The 19,806-nt window shown below is 55.2% G+C and overlaps 2 protein-coding genes across 2 annotated transcripts in view; one reads left to right on the top strand and one right to left on the bottom strand.

Annotated features, from left to right (window-relative positions):
• TBCD (tubulin folding cofactor D) overlaps positions 1-19,806 on the top strand; it is a 97,398-nt gene that overhangs the window by 29,784 nt on the left and 47,808 nt on the right. The window contains exons 11-13 of the mRNA XM_049768824.1: positions 184-244; positions 2,011-2,085; positions 4,068-4,162. Coding sequence (XP_049624781.1) covers positions 184-244; positions 2,011-2,085; positions 4,068-4,162 — 231 coding nt within the window. The remainder of the gene's footprint in view (positions 1-183; positions 245-2,010; positions 2,086-4,067; positions 4,163-19,806) is intronic.
• ZNF750 (zinc finger protein 750) lies at positions 11,211-13,513 on the bottom strand. Its single transcript, XM_049776169.1, has 2 exons — positions 12,150-13,513; positions 11,211-11,883 (listed from the first exon to the last, which is right to left on the bottom strand). The coding sequence occupies exons 1-2, from the start codon at positions 13,511-13,513 to the stop codon at positions 11,211-11,213; spliced, it is 2,037 nt and encodes a 678-aa protein (XP_049632126.1).

A 19,806-nucleotide genomic window follows, 5' to 3' on the forward strand; every position in this document is an offset into this window, starting at 1 on the left:
ATTCGAACCATCATCCCTTTGCATGTAAGGCAAATGTCTTAACTCCATGCTATCTCTCCAGCCCCCTTCATGTTAGCATTTTTGTGGTTCTGAGCTGCTCCTGTGCTGGGTGGGCTGCAAGCTAGAGGTGTGGCTAGACCCCAGTTGTGGGTAATGCTTAGGACCTTTCTCCTTGACTTGCAGAGCAGCTGCTGGGCGGGCTGAAGGACAAGGATACTATCGTGCGGTGGTCTGCGGCTAAAGGGTAGGTACCCGCAGGGGATGGGGGAGGCGGGAGTGGTGTTCAAGTCTGACTGAGGTGGGGTCAGCAGAGAAATTGTGAGAGACAAGTTACTGCTTTAGGGTCCAATGTTTTTTTTTTGTTTGTTTATGGGTCACACCCAGTGGTGCTCAGGGGTTACTCTTGGCTCTGCACTGGTAGGCGTGGAAGACCATATCGGATACCAAGGGTTTGAACCTTGGTTGGCCGCCTGTAAGGCAAACACCCTACCCACAGTGGCATTGTTCCAGCCCTAGGTTTTGATTTATTATTATTATTGTTATTGTTATTGTTATTGTTACCGGGTCTTCTAAGCAGTGCTCAGCAGGTGCTAGCCCATTCCTAGCGCTACTTGCAGTGCAGTACTTGGGTCCAGGGATTGAACTTGGGCCTTGGGCATGCTGGGCAGACATACTTCTCCCGTTGTCGGTGTGTTGGGTTTTGCACCTAGGTCTGACACACAAGGTAAGCTCCTGCTCTTGTGCTGACTCTCTGATTCCAGGTTTCTTTCTTTTGTTTGGTGTTTTTGGGCCATACCTGGCAGTGCTCAGGGGTTACTCCTGGCTCTGCGCTCAAATTGCTCCTGGCAGGCGATGCCAGGAATCGAACCGGGCTCCATCCGGTGTTGGCCACGTGCAAGGCAAACATGCTACTGCTCTGGCCCCAGGTTTCTATTGGATTACCAGTTGATTGTTTTGAGACTACACCCTTAAGCTTAGGGCTTACTCCTGGTGGTGCTTAGGGTTTCTGACCCTATGCAGTGCCAGGGATCAAACTCTGGTTAGCCACGTGCCAGGCAAGCATCTTAAGTTGCTGTATGATCTCTTGGATCCAAGAGTGTGATTTTAGAGATCCTTTTTTCCAGGGGTCAGTTCCAGGTCCTCACACTTGTAAGGCATGTGCTCTGCCACTGAGTTACCTGCCTGGCCTGCAAGATTCTAGTTTGAAGCTGATTCCGGAGGTTGAGTTCCTGCTCCTTCCTGGTCATGTCCATGTGTCTGAGCACATGAATCCAACTCTATGATCTTTGCTGTTAATTCCTCCCTCCCTCCCTCCCTCCCTCCCTCCCTCCCTCCCTCCCTCCCTCCCTCCCTCCCTCCCTCCCTCCCTCCTTCTTTTCCTCCTTCCCACCCTCCACTCCCTCAAGGGTTCCTCCTGGCTCTGTGTTCAGGGATCACTCCTGGCATGTTCAAGGAACCACATGAGATGCCGGGGATTGAACTTGGGTCAGCCATGTGCAAAAGCAAATGTGTTTCCACTAGAGTATGGCTCCGGCCCCTGGTATTCTTGCCTTGGCCTTTCTTTTGTTACCACAGCCCACTGACAGGCGTGAGCCACATGGTCCTGTTGAACTCGGGCTCCAGCAGGCTGATGCTAGTCCTTGGCTCACCTGGGCAGAGAGCAAGTCTCTCATGCTGCCCCGGGATCAGGCCTTGTCGAGCCCATGGACCTGTGCTGGCTGCCATCCTGGCTGTTTCAGGATGCCCCCAGTTCAGTCTAGCCCGTCCAGGCAGTTGTGAATCTGTGCCAGGGTGCTCATGGAGGAAGCGGATGCAGGAGGCCCTGTGTGTTTCTGTGTGGCATCTCCAGCCTCTCAGTCCGGGGTAGGAAATGTTCACCCCTGCACTTGCCTTCCTTTGCTTGCAGCAGAGCAGAGGCTCATGTGCATCAGGCTCTGCATTGCACCCGCTGTGGGCTGAGTTCATGGACGGGTGCCTACACTGTGCCCATGGAGTTCTCCTTTGTTTTAGGATCGGCCGGATCGCGGGAAGGCTGCCCAGAGAGCTGGCAGATGACGTGGTGGGGTCTGTGCTGGATTGCTTCAGGTATGTGGACACCAGGGCGGAATTGTTTGTCCGCACTAGCTTCTCGGGTTTGCACTGCTTCCCCTGCAGGGACTTGCTTTCTTCTTTGTTTTTTTGTTTTTGTTTTTTTTTTTTTGGGCCACACCCAGTGGTGCTCAGGGGTGACTCCTGGCTGTCTGCTCAGAAATAGCTCCTGGCAGGCACGGGGGACCATATGGGACACCGGGATTTGAACCAACCACCTTGGGTCCTGGATCGGCTGTTTGCAAGGCAAACGCCACTGTGCTATCTCTCCGGGCCCTTGCTTTCTTCTTTAGAGGGAGAACTGGAGTGCTTTCTGGCTCACTTTGTATAGCGTGAGCTGCTTTACATTAACAAAGTTAAAAGAGAAAAGACAGCATTGAGCATCTGTATGTTTATTCTTAGAGAAGATGGGCTGTCAGTGTGATGTCCAGGCCCTCACTTGTCTGAACCTTCTGTGACGATGGAGCTCCAGATCTGTGCCTGGTTGCCAGGGACATTGTGAAGTGGCCACTGTGGGCAAAGTCCGAGCTCCATTCACTTTTACTGGGCTGCAATGCAGTGGTCAAACAAAGCAGTGCTTAGGTCTCATTGGCTGAGCCTTTGAGAAGCTGGTGTTGGAGCTGCACAGGGCAGCCAGTAGGTGGGTGTGGCCAGGTGTGCAGCTTTGGGACTGAGCCCGAGACGTCTGGTCCAGAGACCGGCTGAATGTCTTATTACAGGTGTGCTCACAGATGTGTGTCAGAGAGGGTGAGATCCACAGTGTATGATCTCTCAGGAGTGTGAGCAATCAGGAATATGAGTATTAAGTGTGTGAGCTCGGGAGAGAGAGCAGTCAGGAAGATGAGTGTGAGCAGTTGGGAGCTTGAACACGAAGTGTGAGCTTTCTGGATTATGAGCAACCAGTGGGGCACTATGTGAGCTTTCACTAGTGTGAGCTCTTGGCTGTGTGAGAATTTGCACAGGACGGCCTCTCCCTGTGCCTGTCACTGTGCCCCCTCTATCTCCAAACCCCCCATGCTCCCTTTTGCTTTCCCTTTCTTTTTGTTTTCCCTTTCCTGCTCCACCTTGTCTGCCAGGCACGGGACTCACTCAAGAGCTGCTTGCAGGGATTGCCTGTCCCTGGCTCAATGGTGCTACAATATGTCAGGTTGGGGGTGTCTGGCCCTATTCCACTTGGCCTTGGCGAGGGTGAGGGGGCTACATTCTTGTTGTTGGCAGCCATTGGGGCTGGGTGCTGTTCCTGGGGGGCCCTTTCTCCTCCATGTCTCCTATAGGGCAGCCTGGCTGGGCCCTTCCCCCAGGGCTGACCATGTCAGTGTGCAGATGTTGGTGTTCATGTGTAACATCTGCACTCTGAGGAGCGGAGTCAGTGCTGCTGTTCGGCTGGGCCACTGGGTCACCTTGAGAGTGTTGCGTGCACATGGGCACTGCTTCTTGGGCCATTAGGTACAGCGTGTGTATTTTGACTCTTCACTGTGCAGGGCCTGGGACTCCAGCTCTGGAGCCTGGATCTAGGAGTACTCCAGTTCTGATGGGGTTGGGGGTGCCCTCCAGTCCTTGCATCAGTGTTGGCTCAGGATAGGCAAAAGCTCTTACACGAGTCCTCGTATTTGTTTCTTCAGCCTCAGTCTACGAAAGATTCTCCTTTCCCCTCCTAGGTTCCAGGGCTGTGCCCACATGCAGAGGAGTTTCTGTTGAATAACAGGTTTTGTTTGCAGCTGACGGGCCCACATTCCAGTTATTTACTAAAATTCATATTTCACAGTGTGACAAATTCTCCAAGTGCCTGTTTGTTCTCCAGTTTTGGCCACACTTTGCTCACCTAAGTAGCTGTGCTCCTCCCTGCCTCTTCCCTTCTAGCCCTAGGTTGGCGGGCCCTGTTCTTTGTGGCCAGTGCCTGGCCGGTGCTGTGGGGTCTCCATCCCCTGCAGGTGCTCACTGTTTGGGAGCACTGAGGCCTCAGCTCTCTGTTCTTTCAGTTTCCAGGAGACCGACAGTGCCTGGCATGGTGGGTGTCTGGCGTTGGCAGAACTGGGCAGAAGAGGCCTGTTGCTCCCGTCGCGCCTCGTGGATGGTGAGTGCAGCCATGCACGCTCCAGCTCGCCATTGTTGAGCTGTGTGGCACTGGGCTCTTCATCGCCATCTCCCCTTGGGGCTCCAGAGCTCACACTACAGCTACACTGCCCTCTTACTTCACATTTGTCCCTCTCGGAAGAGAACATGCTGGGTTCGTTTCCTACCAGCCCTTCTATCTTCTGCATGTGGCTCCTCCCAGGACATTAAAGCCCAGATCGTTCCTTGTCTAAGAGTTCCCTGTCCCTATTGTCCACCCTGGGGTGCTGTGGCATCTTAGGGGCCATGCACCGCTGTGTGTTGGGTGTGGAGTAACTTCTGCTCAAGTGACACCAGGGGTCTGAGAAAGGCTTGGGGGTATGGGGAGAGGCTGCCTGAACTTAGAGCTTGTGGCCTCACAGATATGGTGGGTGGGGTCATGGCCTGTGCCCCTGTTTGGGACGAGGAGAGATTCCAGAGGGCTACCCTGGTTGGTGGTTGGTCTGGAGTCCAGAGTCCCGCTGTGGTGTGTGCCTCCCTCCTTAGCTCTGGACGGTGGGCCTAGAGGTGATGCTTTTGCACACAGCATGGAAGCATGAGATGAAATGCTGTTAGACCCACAGTGTCTTGCTCCTTTGGCTTTTTTCCTGCAGGTTTTTTTGTTTGTTTGTTTTTGGGCCACACCTGGTGTCACTCAGTGCTTACTCCTGGCTCTGCGCTCAGAAATTGCTCCTGGCAGGCTTGGGGGACTATATGGGATGCCGGGAATCGAACCCAGGTCCATCGGGGTTGTCCGAGTGCAAGGCAAAAGCCCTATCGCTGTGCTATTCCTCCAGCCCTTTCCTGCAGATTTATTGAGAGGTGACTCATGCACTGATGTGTACAGTGCAGTGGTTTTAGTGTATTCAGCCATCACATTTCCATTTTAGATCAGTCGCACTGTCTCTCTCAAACTGAGGAGCAGGGGCTGGAGAGATAGCATGGAGGTAAGGCGTTTGCTTTTCATGCAGGAGGTCATCGGTTCGAATCCTGGTGTCCCATATGGTCCCCCATGCCTGCCAGGAGCAATTTCTGAGCCTGGAGCCAGGAATAACCACTGAGCACTGCTGGGTGTGACCCAAAAACCACACACACACACACAAAAAAAACAACAAAGAAAAACCAAACTGAGGAGCAGTCACCAGCCTGTTTGTTTTTATTTTCACATTCTTCTGTTTTTTTTTTGTTTGTTTTTTGGGCCACACCCTGTGGCTCTGCGCTCAGAAAATGCTCCTGGCTCAGGGGACCATATGGGACGCTGAGGGATCAAACCACGGTCCATCCTAGGTCAGTCGCTTGCAAGGCAAATGCCCTACCTGATGTGCCACCGCTCTGGCCCCTTTGCTTCTGTTTCTGTTTTTACTCCTGTGGTGCTCCGGAGCCTATGTGGTGCCTCAAGTTCTGCCAGGGTCTGCTGCGTTCAGTAGTTTGAACTCTAGTGCTTTCTCTTCGCCCCTTGTTTTTATAGGAACTGGACCTGATGATGCCTGGGTTGGAGTGGGGAGAGGTGTGTTTAGGCCCTTGAATGAGCCAGGCCTGTGCTGTGTCTCTGGCCTACCCCTCTCCCCAGCCCCTGGCCAGCTGTTAATTCTGTCTTCTGGGTGTTTCTCAGAGACAGGATCAACAGGCGTGCCATTTGTGCTGGTAGCTGACTTCAAGTAGAATTTCTGCAGTTCATACATGGCATTGTGGGGTGTTCAGAGTGGCACATGGGGTGTCACATAGAGCAGATCTATCCACTGTAAGCTTCGTATGGGAGGCAGTCAGTCCCCCAGTTGGCCCCTGCTGGGTCCCGCTGTGATATGCTCCAGGACAGAGGGCACCTTTGGCAGGCTATTTTTCAGGCCTCTTCACTGCTGCCAGCCAGGATCCAGCCATGGGCTCTGCCACACCTCTTCATTCCCCATCCTCTGGGCTTTGGGCAGTCTCCACTTTTTGGCGATTGTGAGCTTTGAGCTGCCTTTTGTGGGCAGAGGGCCCATGCTGAGGCTAACTTGGAGTGGGTGTGCTGTGTGAGCAGTGACTTGCTCTGGTGGGGCATCAGACGGACTAAGGTGACCCCTGCCCATCCCCCCATGCTTGCCTCCGACCCCACTTTTCCACACTGCTGCTGGGGTAGGCTCTCTGATGCTTACTCTTGCGCTTGGATGTGCTCCTCGGAGAAACATCTCCTTGCCCCTTTGCCCATAGGAAACACAGGTGCCGGGAATGTTGTGTGCGTGGAGTGAGTCCTTATGAAGTCCGAGGACTAGTCCTGACTCCCAATCTGTAACTGCTGGGTCAGTCACTTCAAACCCGGGATCTTATAGTCTGTCAGGCCAGCACTTGGATGGCTTGTTTCCAGCATCCCGTCTAAGAAGTCATTGCTTTCCCCAAGGTCGTGGACACTAACTTCTGTGATTTCAGTCATCTTTTCTGCAGTCTGGACAGGACCTGCCTGTGTGAGAACAGAGTGAGTGACGGCATATGCGTGCATTGCATCACGGCTTGAAGCTGTTCCCTGCCTGTGGCAAGTGTGCTGACCATCAGTCACGTCAGGGGCTGCTTCTGGAGGGGGTGTGGAGGGCACTTGGCACAGGGTGCTGCCTGCCCAGCAGTGCCTCTGCCTGAGCCAGCCTTTCTTCGCAACCTGTCCTGTGCCTGGTGGATGAACAGGCCGTCTCTTGCTCGTGTAGGATGATGCCGGGCCCAGTGGTCCCCTGAAGTGACAGGCAGTGTCATTTTCATTTTGGTTCTGGCTGTTCCTGCTCTTCAGACCAGATGATTTCAGTTGCCCTGTCTTCGAGGTCCTGATTCTCTCTTTCATCTGCTTGTGGCTCTCCTTGGACGTGTCTCTGAACAGCCACCCTGTTCTGTACCTGTGGCTCATGGAGCAGAGCAGTCTCTGTCTCATTGGTGGTGTTTGTGTTGGCACAGACACCGTGGCTCTCCGATCCTGTTTTCTACGGTTGTGGGAGGCATAGTTTTGGTGCCTGTTTTCCTGCAGACAGCCTTCACTTTCTTCTATTTTTTTTGTTTTTTTGGGTCACACCCGGCAACGCTCAGGGGTTCCTCCTGGCTCTACACTCAGAAATCGCTCCTGGCAGGCTCGGGGACCCTATGGGATGCCGGGGTTGGAACCACCGTCCTTCTGCCTGGAAGGCAAACGCCTTGTCTCCATGCTATCTCTCCAGTGCGAGGCCTTCACTTTCTTTTCCTTTGTAGCTCATGCTTTTCCTTTGATACCTCCCAGGTGGGACTTAGATCTTGACCATAGGGGCCAATACTTGACACTAAGGCCTGAGGAGTTGGTACTCTGTGCATTGTAGTGCCAGGACCATCCGGTGGTACTCAAGGCCTGCAGGTTCACACCTAGGTCTGCTCAGCTGCCCTGCTGTGCTCAGGATCGCTGGGCCAGCGCATGCCAAGTCCTGTACTTTTTTACATGTGTACCTTATGCGTACCTCACATGCTCTCTCTCCAACACTTCCCCATACCTTTTCTTTCTTTTCTTTTGGTTTTTGGGTCACACCCGGCAGTGCTCAGGGGTTACTTCTGGCTCCATGCTCAGAAATCGCTCCTGGCCGGCTCCAGGGACCATATGGGATGCCGGGATTTGAACCACCGTCCTTCTGCATCTAAGGCAAATGCCTTACCGCTGTGCTATCTGTCCGGCCCCCATACCTTTTCTTTGTTGAGTTTTGGGGCCATATTTGTGTTACTGGGAATCATGTGGGTTCAGGATTGAAACCGGGGCTCCCTTGTGCAAAGTATGTGCTCTGCATGTTTTGAATATCCTAAAGTGGTAATTCTGGAAATTAGGTCCTATGCTCTCCCAACAGGAGCTTCTGAGAGGTCTGGGCTCCTTGCAGGTTGGTTGGTGGAGTCTGTATCTGGTTCTCTGCATTAGCAGTTGATCGGACCCAGAGTTCAGGCCAGGAGCAGCATCTTCCTGGCGCATCGGCCCCCAGTTAGAAGCTGAATGTCTCTGGTTAGATCTCAGCTTTCTGGGGCTGCCTTCCTGCCTAATCTTGGGCATGATCCAGGGCTAGCATTCAAGCCTCAGCCCTCCTCTGGGGCATCTAGAAGAAGCCAAACTAAGATGGCATGAAATGTTTAGGGACTTTGCTAGAAGATCTCAGTAAGCCCTGGGATGGGGGGGTATGTTAGCTCAGAGACCCTCTCCCCAGGGAGGGAGCAGCAGGCGCCTTGGTGTTTTGCTGCTGAGGCAGAAGCAGGGTTGAGTCCAAGCCAGGGTGCTCGTGGCCCTGGGTGGACCAAGGAGTAGAACTCCTAGCCACCTGCAGCTTTCAGTGGAACAGCTGAGACTTCCTCAGCCAGATGGATTTTGTTCTGGAGCCCTGGGCCTCCCTCCCTTTCTCTGGAGCAGAGGGGCAGGCTCGATGTGGGAGGGCCTCCTTGCATTTTGTTGCAGGGAACTCTAAGAAAGTGTTCTCAGTCTCTGGGGCTGTGACCCAGAAGGACTGTGTTCAGTGGGTCAGGCAGGACCAGAGCTGGTCTTCGGCCTCTGGGGCTCTGGCCAAGCCTGGAGCTCAGCCTCTGCTGTGTACCCCTGATGGTTCTAACTGACGAGAAAGCAGAGGTCACCGTGTTGTTCTTTGTCCAAGCTTATGGGTTTGTGCAAACAGCAGAACCAGCTCCACTACCCAAACTGTGTTCAGTTGGTCAGTAATATGTGGGCCCACACCTTAGAGTGGAGCTCCAGAGTACCGTGGGTGTTTTTGGGGTCATTGATAATAGCAGCCTCACACATTCCTTATCCCCCCACCTTTTTTTTTTTTTTTTGGTTTTTGGGCCACACCCAATGATGCTCAGGGATTACTCCTGGCTATGTGCTCAGAAATTGCTCCTGGCTTGGTGGACCATATGGGACTCTGGGGATTGAGCCCTAGTCTGTTCTGCTCAGCCTCGTGCAAGGCAAATGTCCTACCGCTGTGCTATCACTTCGTCCCCTTTATTTTCCTCTTATGACCTGGAATTAGTCTTATATACATAGAGCTTGGTGCAAAGTGTTACTCACCTTCCCGAATCCTGTCATTCAAAAATGAAAGACGTGTCTCTTTGGTCTGTCCAGGAATCCAGATACACCCCCCCATCCCCCCGTTAGGAATTCCTTCATAGGAAGTTCATCTTGACCATGTCTGCTCGAATGTGCTGCCCTTCCTGCTCTCAGAGACGTTTCTGAATGTTCTACCTAGTTGCTTTCTGTCTTGTCACAGGTAAGAGTGTATCCATGGTCCACAGACTTAATCTGCCCTCGGTTAAGAAGTGGGAGTCGGGCCACAGCTGTAGCAGTTTATAGGGTGTTTGTTTTGCATGTGGCTGACCTGGTTTTCGAACCCCGGCATCCTGAGCCTGCCAGGAATTATTTCTGAGCACAGAGCTGAGAGTAACTCCCGAGTGCCTTACGTGTGGCCCAAAAACAGATCAAACCAACATGTTAACATGCTGGGGGCGTGTTGAGAGTTGGAAGTGGATGAGTACAATAAGAAAGTAGCATTCATGGGCCTGGAGAGATAGCACAGTGGCGTTTGCCTTGCAAACAGCCGATCCAGGACCAAAGGTGGTTGGTTTGAATCCCGGTGTCCCATATGGTCCCCCGTGCCTGCCAGGAGCTATTTCTGAGCAGACAGCTAGGAGGAACCCCTGAGCATCGCCGGGTGTGACCCCCCCAAAAAAAAGAAAGTAGCATTCTGTAGGAAAGCAGACTTGGAGTCTGGGACCTTTGATGTAGCCTCTTGGAGAGCATTACTCAGACTCACCGCCACCAGGTTTGCTCTAGAAGCCCTGCTGGCAAGGGGAGTAAAGGTGGCTGGAAGGGTCACTAGCAGGGACAGGGCACTGCAGGGTCTGTAGGGTGCTCCTGGGAAAACAAGCTCTACTGATTGACAGAGCATCGACGGGTGCTGCCTGCGGTGCCAGCTTGGTGCATTACGTGCTCCACACTCAGTCACATTCTGTACTTGCATCGTGCCTGTGTGTGCATACATGTACACTCACCTGCATATTACACGCTGGGCACACATGCATTCAGGTGCGTTTGTGTCTGCATGCAAGTGTGCATTTGCTCACACGCTTGCACTCATCTGTGTTCTTATGTGCACGCATGCATTCACACACACCACCTGCACACATATAATCTACACGGCAGACATGCATGGCCACGCCCGACATTTATGGACCTGCATACTCACGTGCACTCACCTATCTACACACCCTTCATACCAGCATATTTATACGGACACATGCACTTTCCCTGTGGATACGCGCACACACACACGCACTCATGTATTGCTTCAGTACTAAACTTTTTGGTCCAGTTGATTTGTCATGGCAAAATACTTTAGAGTATAACACAGTGTCTCTTTGTTTGCATTTTATGTATCTTTAAGGTTCACCTAGAAGTTTATTGGAAAATTAACAATATAGTACATCCTATTAGGAAGTGGAAAACGAGGCCACACGAGTCAGGATATCCATCGTAACATTACAGGAAAGCACGTTGACAATGCCTTCACCAGTACTAGCCTTTTCCCCAACGGAAATAAATTATATGTATAAATAGCCTCTTGATGTTTGTGTATTATTCAGTCCTAATATCATAGCATTTTTACATGCAGTATTTCAATGCCGATGCTGTTAAGACCTTTTCCTGTCTCTGGTTTTGCATATTGTACACATGTGCCTGTCTCGAATGGGAGAGGGACTAAAACTATTCTAGTGCTAAGCTGTTTGTACAGGATTTGGAGGTGTTGTGTAAGACGGCCCACACCTGGATACTGTTGCTGAACCCTGGCACTCCTTGCTCGACATTTTATGCCACTGGAAGCTGGTCCTTGAATGAGACCTTCGGTTGTTGTCACACTGGGTGGGAATCTCCTCTGTATACACAGGCTTGTTTTTACAGAAAACAAGCTTTTACAGAGGCAGAGGGAGCTGGCACTTTTTCGGGATGGGGAAGGAAGCTGCACTGGAGGGCCAGCCAGCACTCACACTGGTGTCCGGCTTGCCGTGTGGGGCCTCGAGTCACCCTAGGACAGCCGCGTTCTTTTCCGCAGAGTGAACACCCGGGTTGTGCCGTTTGCCTTTGGCTTCTTGCTTCCTTGCTGGGACTTTCCCGCTTCCCTTGGACTGGTCCTCTTTTGTCCCTTGGGTCTGAGATCACTGGGAGCCTCTTGGCTCTCCTTGGGGCTGGGGCTGTGTGGGGGCTCGCCCTCCCCTGGCCGAACATTCCCGGGGCTGTAGGCCGCCAGCTGGCAGAGGGCCACGGCTGCCGTCTGCTTCTGCTCTTCGCTGCTGTCCACTGCAAGGGTGTCCCTGGCCTTCCCCCTGGGAGTTGTGGAGGGCGCTCCATCCGAGTCCGTACTGGTGGGGCTGCTCCTGGGGTGTTTCGGCTCGTCTCCGGAACCTTCGGTTTCTGTCTTTGGAGCAGCAGCAGCAGCAGGAGCAGCAGCAAGTTCCACCTCTGGCTGGGGGCTGTGAAAGGACGGCAGGGTGCGGGCATTGCAGGCGTCCTTCACCGATAGGTTGAGCGGCATGTCCTGGGGCTCGCGAAGGCTGCTGCTGCCGTGGCTGTGCTCTGTTCTCTTGCACAGGTTCAGTGGAGTGATCCCAGAGCTGTCCTCGGGGCTGGATGGGGAGGGTTCCATATCTGGACTGTGCCTCCCTGACTGGGCCCAGGGGTCCGGTTGTGCACCATCAAGGCTAGAAAAAGGAAGCAGAGAGAGGCAGTGTGAGAGACCCTGCTGGGACCTGAGCTTGGTGCACAGCCAGGGGTGTGGGAGGTTTGAAAGGAAAGAGCTTTGGTTGTGTTTCTGGCCACACCTATGGGGCTTACTTTCTTGTGTGGCACTCGTGGACTGGCTTAGGAAACCATCGGAATATTGGGGAGGGGATCTGGGTAGGCTGCATGCAGGCCCAACTCCCTGCCCTCTGTTCTATCTCTCTAGCCCCCGAAGGACCATTCTTACCTGTGTGGGGATTCAGCTGCGCTGGCCAGACCTTGGGGGTGTGGCTGGCTGGGGCTGTGGCCCGTGGGCTGGGAGGTGGTGGGGCTCTCTTCAGGTGGGTGGGGTGTGTGGTCGGAGGCTCCCTGCTGGCCTGTCTGAGTGAAGTTGGTGGGGCTGGGCCTTCCTGGGGAGCCCGTTGCTGCGCTGCCTGCTCTGGGGCTCATCTTGGCCCCTTCTGCGTCCCTCTGCCCCTCCTTGGAAGACTCTTGGGCCTCAGGAGTCGGACTTTTTTTCTCAAACTCTGCATATTTCTTGTGGGAGTTGGTGTGGAGCTTGGGTGGGCTGGAGGCCGGGTAGAGCAGGGCGGCCTCCTCCAGGAGGTGTGGGCCCGGGTCCCGGGCCATCCCTGGGAGGGGTGGCAGCCGGAGGCCGTAGGAGGACAGGGCTGGCTCGGGCCTGTAGAAGCCGTATGGGAGTGACAGGCTTGAGTGGTACTGCTGGAGGAGCCGGTAGTGGTCATACGCAGTGGGCAGCGGCCCGGGCGGGGGCAGGAGGTGTCTGTGGTCCTGTGCTCCGTAGACGGGTACCAAGGGACTGTCACACTCCGGTGTGCCCCCTGTGAGCAGGTAGGGCGAGTAGATGGTAGCCAGGCCATGCTCGGAATAGAAGTGGGGTGGGTACTCTGGGACGGTGGGGTGCAGGAACGGGGACATGGCGCTGAGTCCCTTGGTTGATGGCACTTTTTGCGAAAAGTCAGGGGGCAGGAAGGGTGTGCCGGCCTTCCAGGGATAGCCTGGTGCGTGAAAGGCCGACTTGGCGTGGAAGGGGGAGGTCTTGGCAGGGGGACTGGGCAGGGCTGCTGTCTCAGGGGCCTCGGGACGCTCCGGCCCTTTGAGCCTGTGCTCCCCAACAGGCACAAAGGCAGAAGGCCGGGCTGCACTGTCCAGGAGGGGTGGGGCGCTCAGGGCCGCGTCGGGGACAGGGCTCCGAGGTGCCACTTCTCTGTGGGGGGCAGACTTGGGTCCAGGGCCCTTGTGGGGCCCCCGTACTCGTAGCTCCAGGTTCTCCTTGGTGTCGTCTGGGACCAGGCCATGAAGCCGGGGCTCGAAGTTTGGCAGGCTGTGGGGGAGGGGCTTGGCTGTGGGGTCCGGGGGGTGGGGCTGCTTGGGGTCCAGGCCACTGGCCTTGGGCCCTTTGGGGCTGCGGTCCTGCTCGGACACCAGGGTGATGGAGTTCTTGCAAAGGCCATACTTCATGTGGTTGAAGAGGTGTGACTTCTCATTGCAGGTGAAGGGGCACTGGAAGCACTTGTACTTGAAAGGCTTCCCAGGCGGCCGCGGGATGTAGTGCGGCTTTTTGGGCTTCCGCTCCTTCAGGAGGCTCATGCTGGGGCCCGACGGGGCGCTGCCACCGCCCTCCCAGCAGTCCTGGCCAGGTGCTGTGCTGGGCGTGCTCCTGTGGGCGTAGGGTCTGCTGGGAGCTCGAGCTGCGAGGGAGGACAGAGCTTAGTGTCAGGACCCTGCAGAGTTGCCTCTGGGCCAGGCTGTGGGCCCCGGGTGCTTCATTAGCTGAGCTGGGGCCCACTCATCCCCTGTCCTGCTGTCTCGCCTGGTGGGGCCCAGGAAGGGGATGTAGAACGCCTCTTAGTTATAGGGATCTGCAGCTCTGGGTTTGGAGGACTCTATCTCCAGCCTGTGATAGAAGCACAAAACCCGTGGGTGGTTGGGACCCACACTAGGGAGTGACTCTGTGCATGGGGCTGACCTTACCCACTGGAGCGGGTGGGTGGGTGGGGCATTTCCGTGGGACCCCCTTAGACCCTGTGCACCTGTTTGTTCAGTCACCTTGTGGGCACATCCTGCGTGGGGGTGTGTGGGAGTGAAGAGCAGCAAAGACAGCCCCTGCTCTGCCATCTCGGTGGTGCTGAGAATCGGGTCTGAGATTGGGGATGATGCAGCAAGGCCAATGGGCCTGCTGGGAGCCATGTGCTGCCATATGCCCACCTCTACCCTGGGGACAGAAGAGTGGTGGCCACAGCTTGGCACTGGCTTGCCCAGGAGACAGCAGAGAGCCCGGCCTGACACCCAGAGGAGGTTGGTGCAGGGCTGGGCAGATGCAGGTCCACAGTGGGGCCTTCCCTCCCTGCTGGCCCATCCTGCCTGGCCGGGGGCTCAGGAAACCTCCCTCTCACCTAGGAGCCCAGAGACCTGGCCACACCGGGTGACAGGGACATCTGCACGACATGCTCACAGCAGGGAGTGGGGTTTCTCCAAGCTGTGCGATGAGCATACACTGGGGGCGGGTGACCCACAAAAGCTCTCAGGTGAGGGTGCTCGGGCTGAGTCTTCTCCCTGACAAGCCTGAACTTCTCAGAGCACTGCACGACTTTCTCCTCAGGGCTGGCACCTCTTCATTTGTCTCTAGTTCTTCAGACCACACTGCCCCCGTCTCGTCTGACTCTTCACTTCTTGTGAGGGTGTGTCTAAACAAGACTGTCGATACTTTTTGGTTGTCTGTCTTGTGGCCACAGCTGGCGGTGCTCAGGGCTTGCCACTAGCTCTGTGGCTCAGGAATCATTCCTGGCAGACCAGGGGGACCGTATGTGGTTCTAGGGATGGACCCTGGGTCGGCTGCATGCAAGGCAAGTGCCCTCATGATGTGCTATCTCTGGCCATAAATGCTCAGTTCTTTAGACTTGGAGGAGGAGCCTACCTACCTCTGGGTTGAGGAGCTTGGAAAGTGGCTGGTAAGGCTGGTCTCTGCATGAGTGGAGGGAAGTTTTTGAGCTCTGGTGCTCAGCTGGCCCTTTCTCTCCCTCCCTGTGCACACAGTGGCAGGGGTGGCAAAGAAGTCTGGGTGCTAGTCGCATGCGCCACACATGGAGGCATGGCTTTGTGCTTTTCTGACTTTCTTCTTGGTAAAGAAAAAACTGGGAAGTAATCTATTGCATTTGGTATATATGGGGCTGCAACCCACACCCGGCAGTGCTCAAGAGTTACTCCTGGCAGACTCGGGAACCCTATGGGGGTACGGGGGATCAAACTCGGGTCGGCCATGCACAGGGCAAACGCCCTACCACTTTACTCTCTCTCCAGTGCCTATAAATAATTCTCGACAAGGGCAGTTCATCCCTTGGGTGGCGGAGCCGCCCGGGGCCCCGAAAGCCCAGGTTCCTTGCCTCCTCCAGGAAGCAATTCTAGCCAGAGCCCAGCCAGCAAGATAAGTCAGCTTGGGCCTGTCTGGGCATGCAGCATTGTGCTCTGATTCCGAAGGCGTGAGAACCGGTGTGAGCCAGGTTCCCATGATTGTATAGGATCTGTCACGGCAAAGATCTGAAAACTGATGATTTCATCACCAGCTGCATGCATCCCGGCAAAATGATGACAGTTGCAAAATGCTGCCCGAGTGTGCGCCCAGCACGGCCCCTGTCACCAGCTCAGGCTGGTGGAACGTGGGGCACAGTGTGCAACGTGACCGAACCTTCTCGGCAAAAAAGGGAACTTTTTTTAGCTGCCCGCTTTGAGCAGGCAGCTAAAGCCACATGCGTGACAAGAAGTGTGGCACCGTGCGTTTCACTGCCAACAATCTGAAGAGGGAGTCCTTGAGATCTCCAGTGGGTACCAGCTTTACATTTACTGTATCTTAGAGCTCCTGTCAGCGTCATTAGTCCTAGAGCTGCCTCCTCTTGTCCAGCAACTAGTTTCAGTTGTGAAAGGTCTGTGTCACTCGCCACGCACACGTTAGAGCATGTCCCGCAGACTGACCGCACTGGGCTCAGCCCTGTGCTGCCCTGCCTCGAGCCCTGGTCTGCCAGGGCAGGTCCCGGGTGGCTACCTGGGAGGTGAGTATTGTCAGGTGTGCAGCGGGCAGGTGCCACCCCTTCGACAGGTGAACTGACCTCACAGGCTTGCACAATAGTTCGTTAGAGCCACCCCCGAGGCCCACGGAGACAGGCCTCATCCCTTGGCTGTAAAATGTGCCGGTGGTGGGGAAACAAGTGGGGTGAGCTTGAGGCTTCTGTAAGCTCTCGGAAACTGGGCCGTGCGGGTGGGGCAGAACCTGTCTGCAGGGATGGGCTGCTCTCTGGAGATCCACCTGCTCCCTGGCAGTGGCTGTGGCATGTGGGGTAAAGGCTTGTTGCTGTGCAGTGGAGCAGAGCACTGTTTGTGGAGCTGGACTTCCCTTTGCAGTGATGGTGTCTGAGGCGGGCAGTGAGGGGTGGCACTCAGTCTTCAGGGCTGCAGGGAATGGCTGGCCCCGTAGGGTCGTGGTTCAGCTGCAAGCTCATGGCTGGCACTCTGCCTTAGTGGGTCTCAAGCTTCCTGCCTCGATGGGTCCCCACAATCCCCCTGCCCTGTCCAGCTCCCTGCCTCAGTGGGTCCCACAGTCCTCTCCTGCCCTGTCCTGTCAGCCTGGCAGCTTCCTTAGCACAGCCCTAGGGGCTGTGGCAGGCCAGGTAGTGTGGCCTGACAGGTGCCTCCACGGCGTCTCCTCCCCTGCGTGGGGCGCCTTGTGCTTGGGGCTGCTTTGCTGCTGGCCGGCAGGCTGCCCACACAGCACTTTGAAGCAGTTGTGGTTTCGGTCGGTGGGAGGGTCTGTTTGCTTGGTCTTTGGCCCTGTTGCCGTGCACTTCCCCTGGCGTTTCTGAGCAGGGGAGCCCTCTGCTCAGCTCCAGAGCTCTGTGAGAGGCTGACGTGCTTGGGAGGTTTCTAGGGGTATGAGGTCTGGGAAATAGAGAGGATTTTTCTCCAGACTTGGCAGGCACAATAGGGGTAATTATAGCTCTGGTCTCTGGGCCACCATCGCCCTGACAGGTCAGGTGAGTGCCTACCTAGCAGGGTGCGGGACCAGGCTGTGCTGTCACCCTGCTCCGGGTGGCCATCCGCCTGCCTGTCCGCCTGCCTGGCCGGCCGCACGCAGAGCGTTCTGAAGGGCATGCTATAATTACGATATTGTGATGTGGCGTTATTGCGTAACTTGAGGACACGCCATTGTCGCCTACCCACTGGGGTGTCGCAAGAACGAGATCTGTGAGTTTTACTCCAATTGAGCTTTTCCAGTGATTAACCGCCCCTCCCTCCTAGACTTTCGGTTCTTTCAAACGAAGTCTGAACTTGAGGACAGCCAGACCCAGAGAAAACAGAGTTTCTGAAACAGGACTCAAAAGCACATCCAGCCACATGCTGTGTCTCCCGTCCCAGCACCCAGGAACACGCAGCGTGGGGTCCTCTACCTGATTGTCCCTGAGGCCATCCGCCTGCCTGGCTCTCCCTTTCTAAGAACCAGTCACGTTGTGAGGGTACTTGGTGAAAGCAGAGTGAAAATTCAGGTGGCTGTGAGTTCAGGCTTATTGAAATTAAGTCTAACTCGGCCAAACTTGGTCACTAATTTTGGTCAGTCATTGTTCTCTTAAGGGAAAGTTTACATAAGGGAAAGAAGGGAGAAAAACTTTTGTATTATAGAGAGTTCTTTTTTGTGATTCCTTTTTTGGGGGGCGGGTTACACCATGTCGAAGTAGTGCTGATCTTCAACTTGCAAAGGTACTAAAATCTAAAGAACAGTCACACACATACAGTATGTGTGGTCTCTGGTGCTGACCGAAATCATGGCAGTTTCATTTTAAGGCAAGGCACATGAGCACTGATGGCAACCCATGTTTTGGTTTCAGTGTTCCGGATTTTGTGGGGAGCCCATTTCCAGGTTTAGGCTGGCGCACAGATCCCACAGCGGGAGGCTGACGGGATGTTGGAGCCCTGCACCCTCCTCTCCCCAACGCACCTGCTGCGTCTAAGCCTGAGCCAAGCAGCAGGTCCCCTGCCTCAGCCAGCACTTTCACACACACAGCAGGGTTTGAAAACCAAGTGGAATCAGAATAGAAGAGAAAGGCAGGACTCACCGGACCAGGTGGGCGCAGGTCTCTAAGGGCAGGCGGTGTGGTGTGGACGAGGCACAGGAGCCGGAGCAGCTGGCAGAACTGTTCTCACGCTGGGCTGGGCTGGCTCCTGAAACTGGAGCCGGCTCTCCCAGTGGGAGGGATTTAAGTGGAGGAGTCGAGCCCTCAGGGCGTAGAGATGCACCTGATATTCCTCCTGCCCGCAGCTACGATTCATGAGTTTGCACCCACCTTGGCTGCTGGAGAGCTGCACCCCCAGGGCCAGGTCCCTTGGGGGGTGGCTACTTTGAGGCTGCCCCCAGGGAGCTTGGTGGGATTGAGGGGTGGGGCTGTGCTCTGGGAATGGAGGGAGCTCTGTGGGCCGGGGCAGGGGTGGGGGTTGCGCCCGACTGGTCGGAGGGACGCTTGTGTGGCACAGTCCCCTCACAGCAGTGCTGGGCCGTGGTCTGCCAGCCTTCCTGGCTGCCCCCTCCCTGCTCCCTGCACTCTCTGGAATATTGGCCCGAATCAGTTCTCCGAGAGCTCCGGGGAGAGAGGAGGGCGGGAGGGAGGCAGCCTCAGCTGCCCCGTGCAGGGGCCTGCCGGAGCATGTCCCGGAACGGTGCTACCGGGACTGCCTGCCGTGGGAAGTGGGCTCTGCCCTTACCCCCCGTAGAGGAACTGGGTGCTGTCAGCAGGCTCACCCCTCCTCACTGGCATTGCCGGCTGTTTCGCCAGTGGCTGTATCCCTGCTGGTGGTGGGTCTGGAACCAGGGGGATTTGGGCACATGGAGGACATGGCACCGCTGGGCCAGGCTGCTGGGTACAGGACACAGCTGGTCTAACAGTGGGCTCCGGCTTGCCAGGCCAGTCACTGCTTTGTGTCTGAAAAGATTTTAAGTTGAAGGCTTTAGATTTTTACTTGGGTTTACCTTAGATTTAATTAAAATATTTTATTTTGAAGTTTTAGGCCAGATAGAGAGAGAGCCCAGGGGTAAGGCCCTTACCTTGCACATGTCCAGCCAGGTTCTATCTCCAGCACTGCATAGGGTCCCCTAAGTCCCACCAAGTGTGGTCCAGAAACAGAAAATAAAAAAGAAGTCTGTTACTCTTGTCCAGATCAGGCATTCACAGGCTTTTAGGAGTGAAATAGCAGTTTCTGGCTGTCACCACACTGGTTCCCTGCTGCTCGACGACTTGTTGGGTGACTCCACTGAGTATTGGGACAATTGCTGCTTGGCTGCCATTTTCCTGCTCTAGCCAGGTTTCTGGAACTCTGGTGGGCTGCTGGGGGCTGCCTGGGGTCTCCTTCCTGGGGCCAGGAGAGGTCAGCTCCGCCTTCCTCCACCTTCACTTGGAAGGTGGTGCAGGAGGGCTCAAGACTCAGTTCTGGGGCCGGAGCGGTGGTGCAGGCGGTAGGGCGTCTGCCTTGCACACGCTAACCTAGGACGGACCACGGTTTGATCCCTTGCCGTCCCATATGGTCCCCCAAGCCAGGAGCAGTTTCTGAGCGCATAGCCGGGAGTAACTGAATGTCACTAGGTGTGGCCCCAAAACCAAAAAAAAAAAAAAAAAAAAAAGACTCAGTTTTCAGAAAGGAAAGAATATTAGAATATTGCTGTGCTGCTGCTGTGTTTCTTTTTCTTTTTTTTTTTTTTGGGTCACACCCGGCTGTGCTCAGGGGTTACTCCTGGCTGTCTGCTCAGAAATAGCTCCTGGCAGGCACAGGGGACCATATGGGACACCGGGATTCGAACCAACCACCTTTGATCCTGGGTTGGCTGCTTGCAAGGCAAACGCCGTTGT

This window comes from Suncus etruscus, chromosome 1 (genome assembly GCF_024139225.1).
Source record: "Suncus etruscus isolate mSunEtr1 chromosome 1, mSunEtr1.pri.cur, whole genome shotgun sequence".
Classification (NCBI taxonomy): Eukaryota; Metazoa; Chordata; class Mammalia; order Eulipotyphla; family Soricidae; genus Suncus; species Suncus etruscus.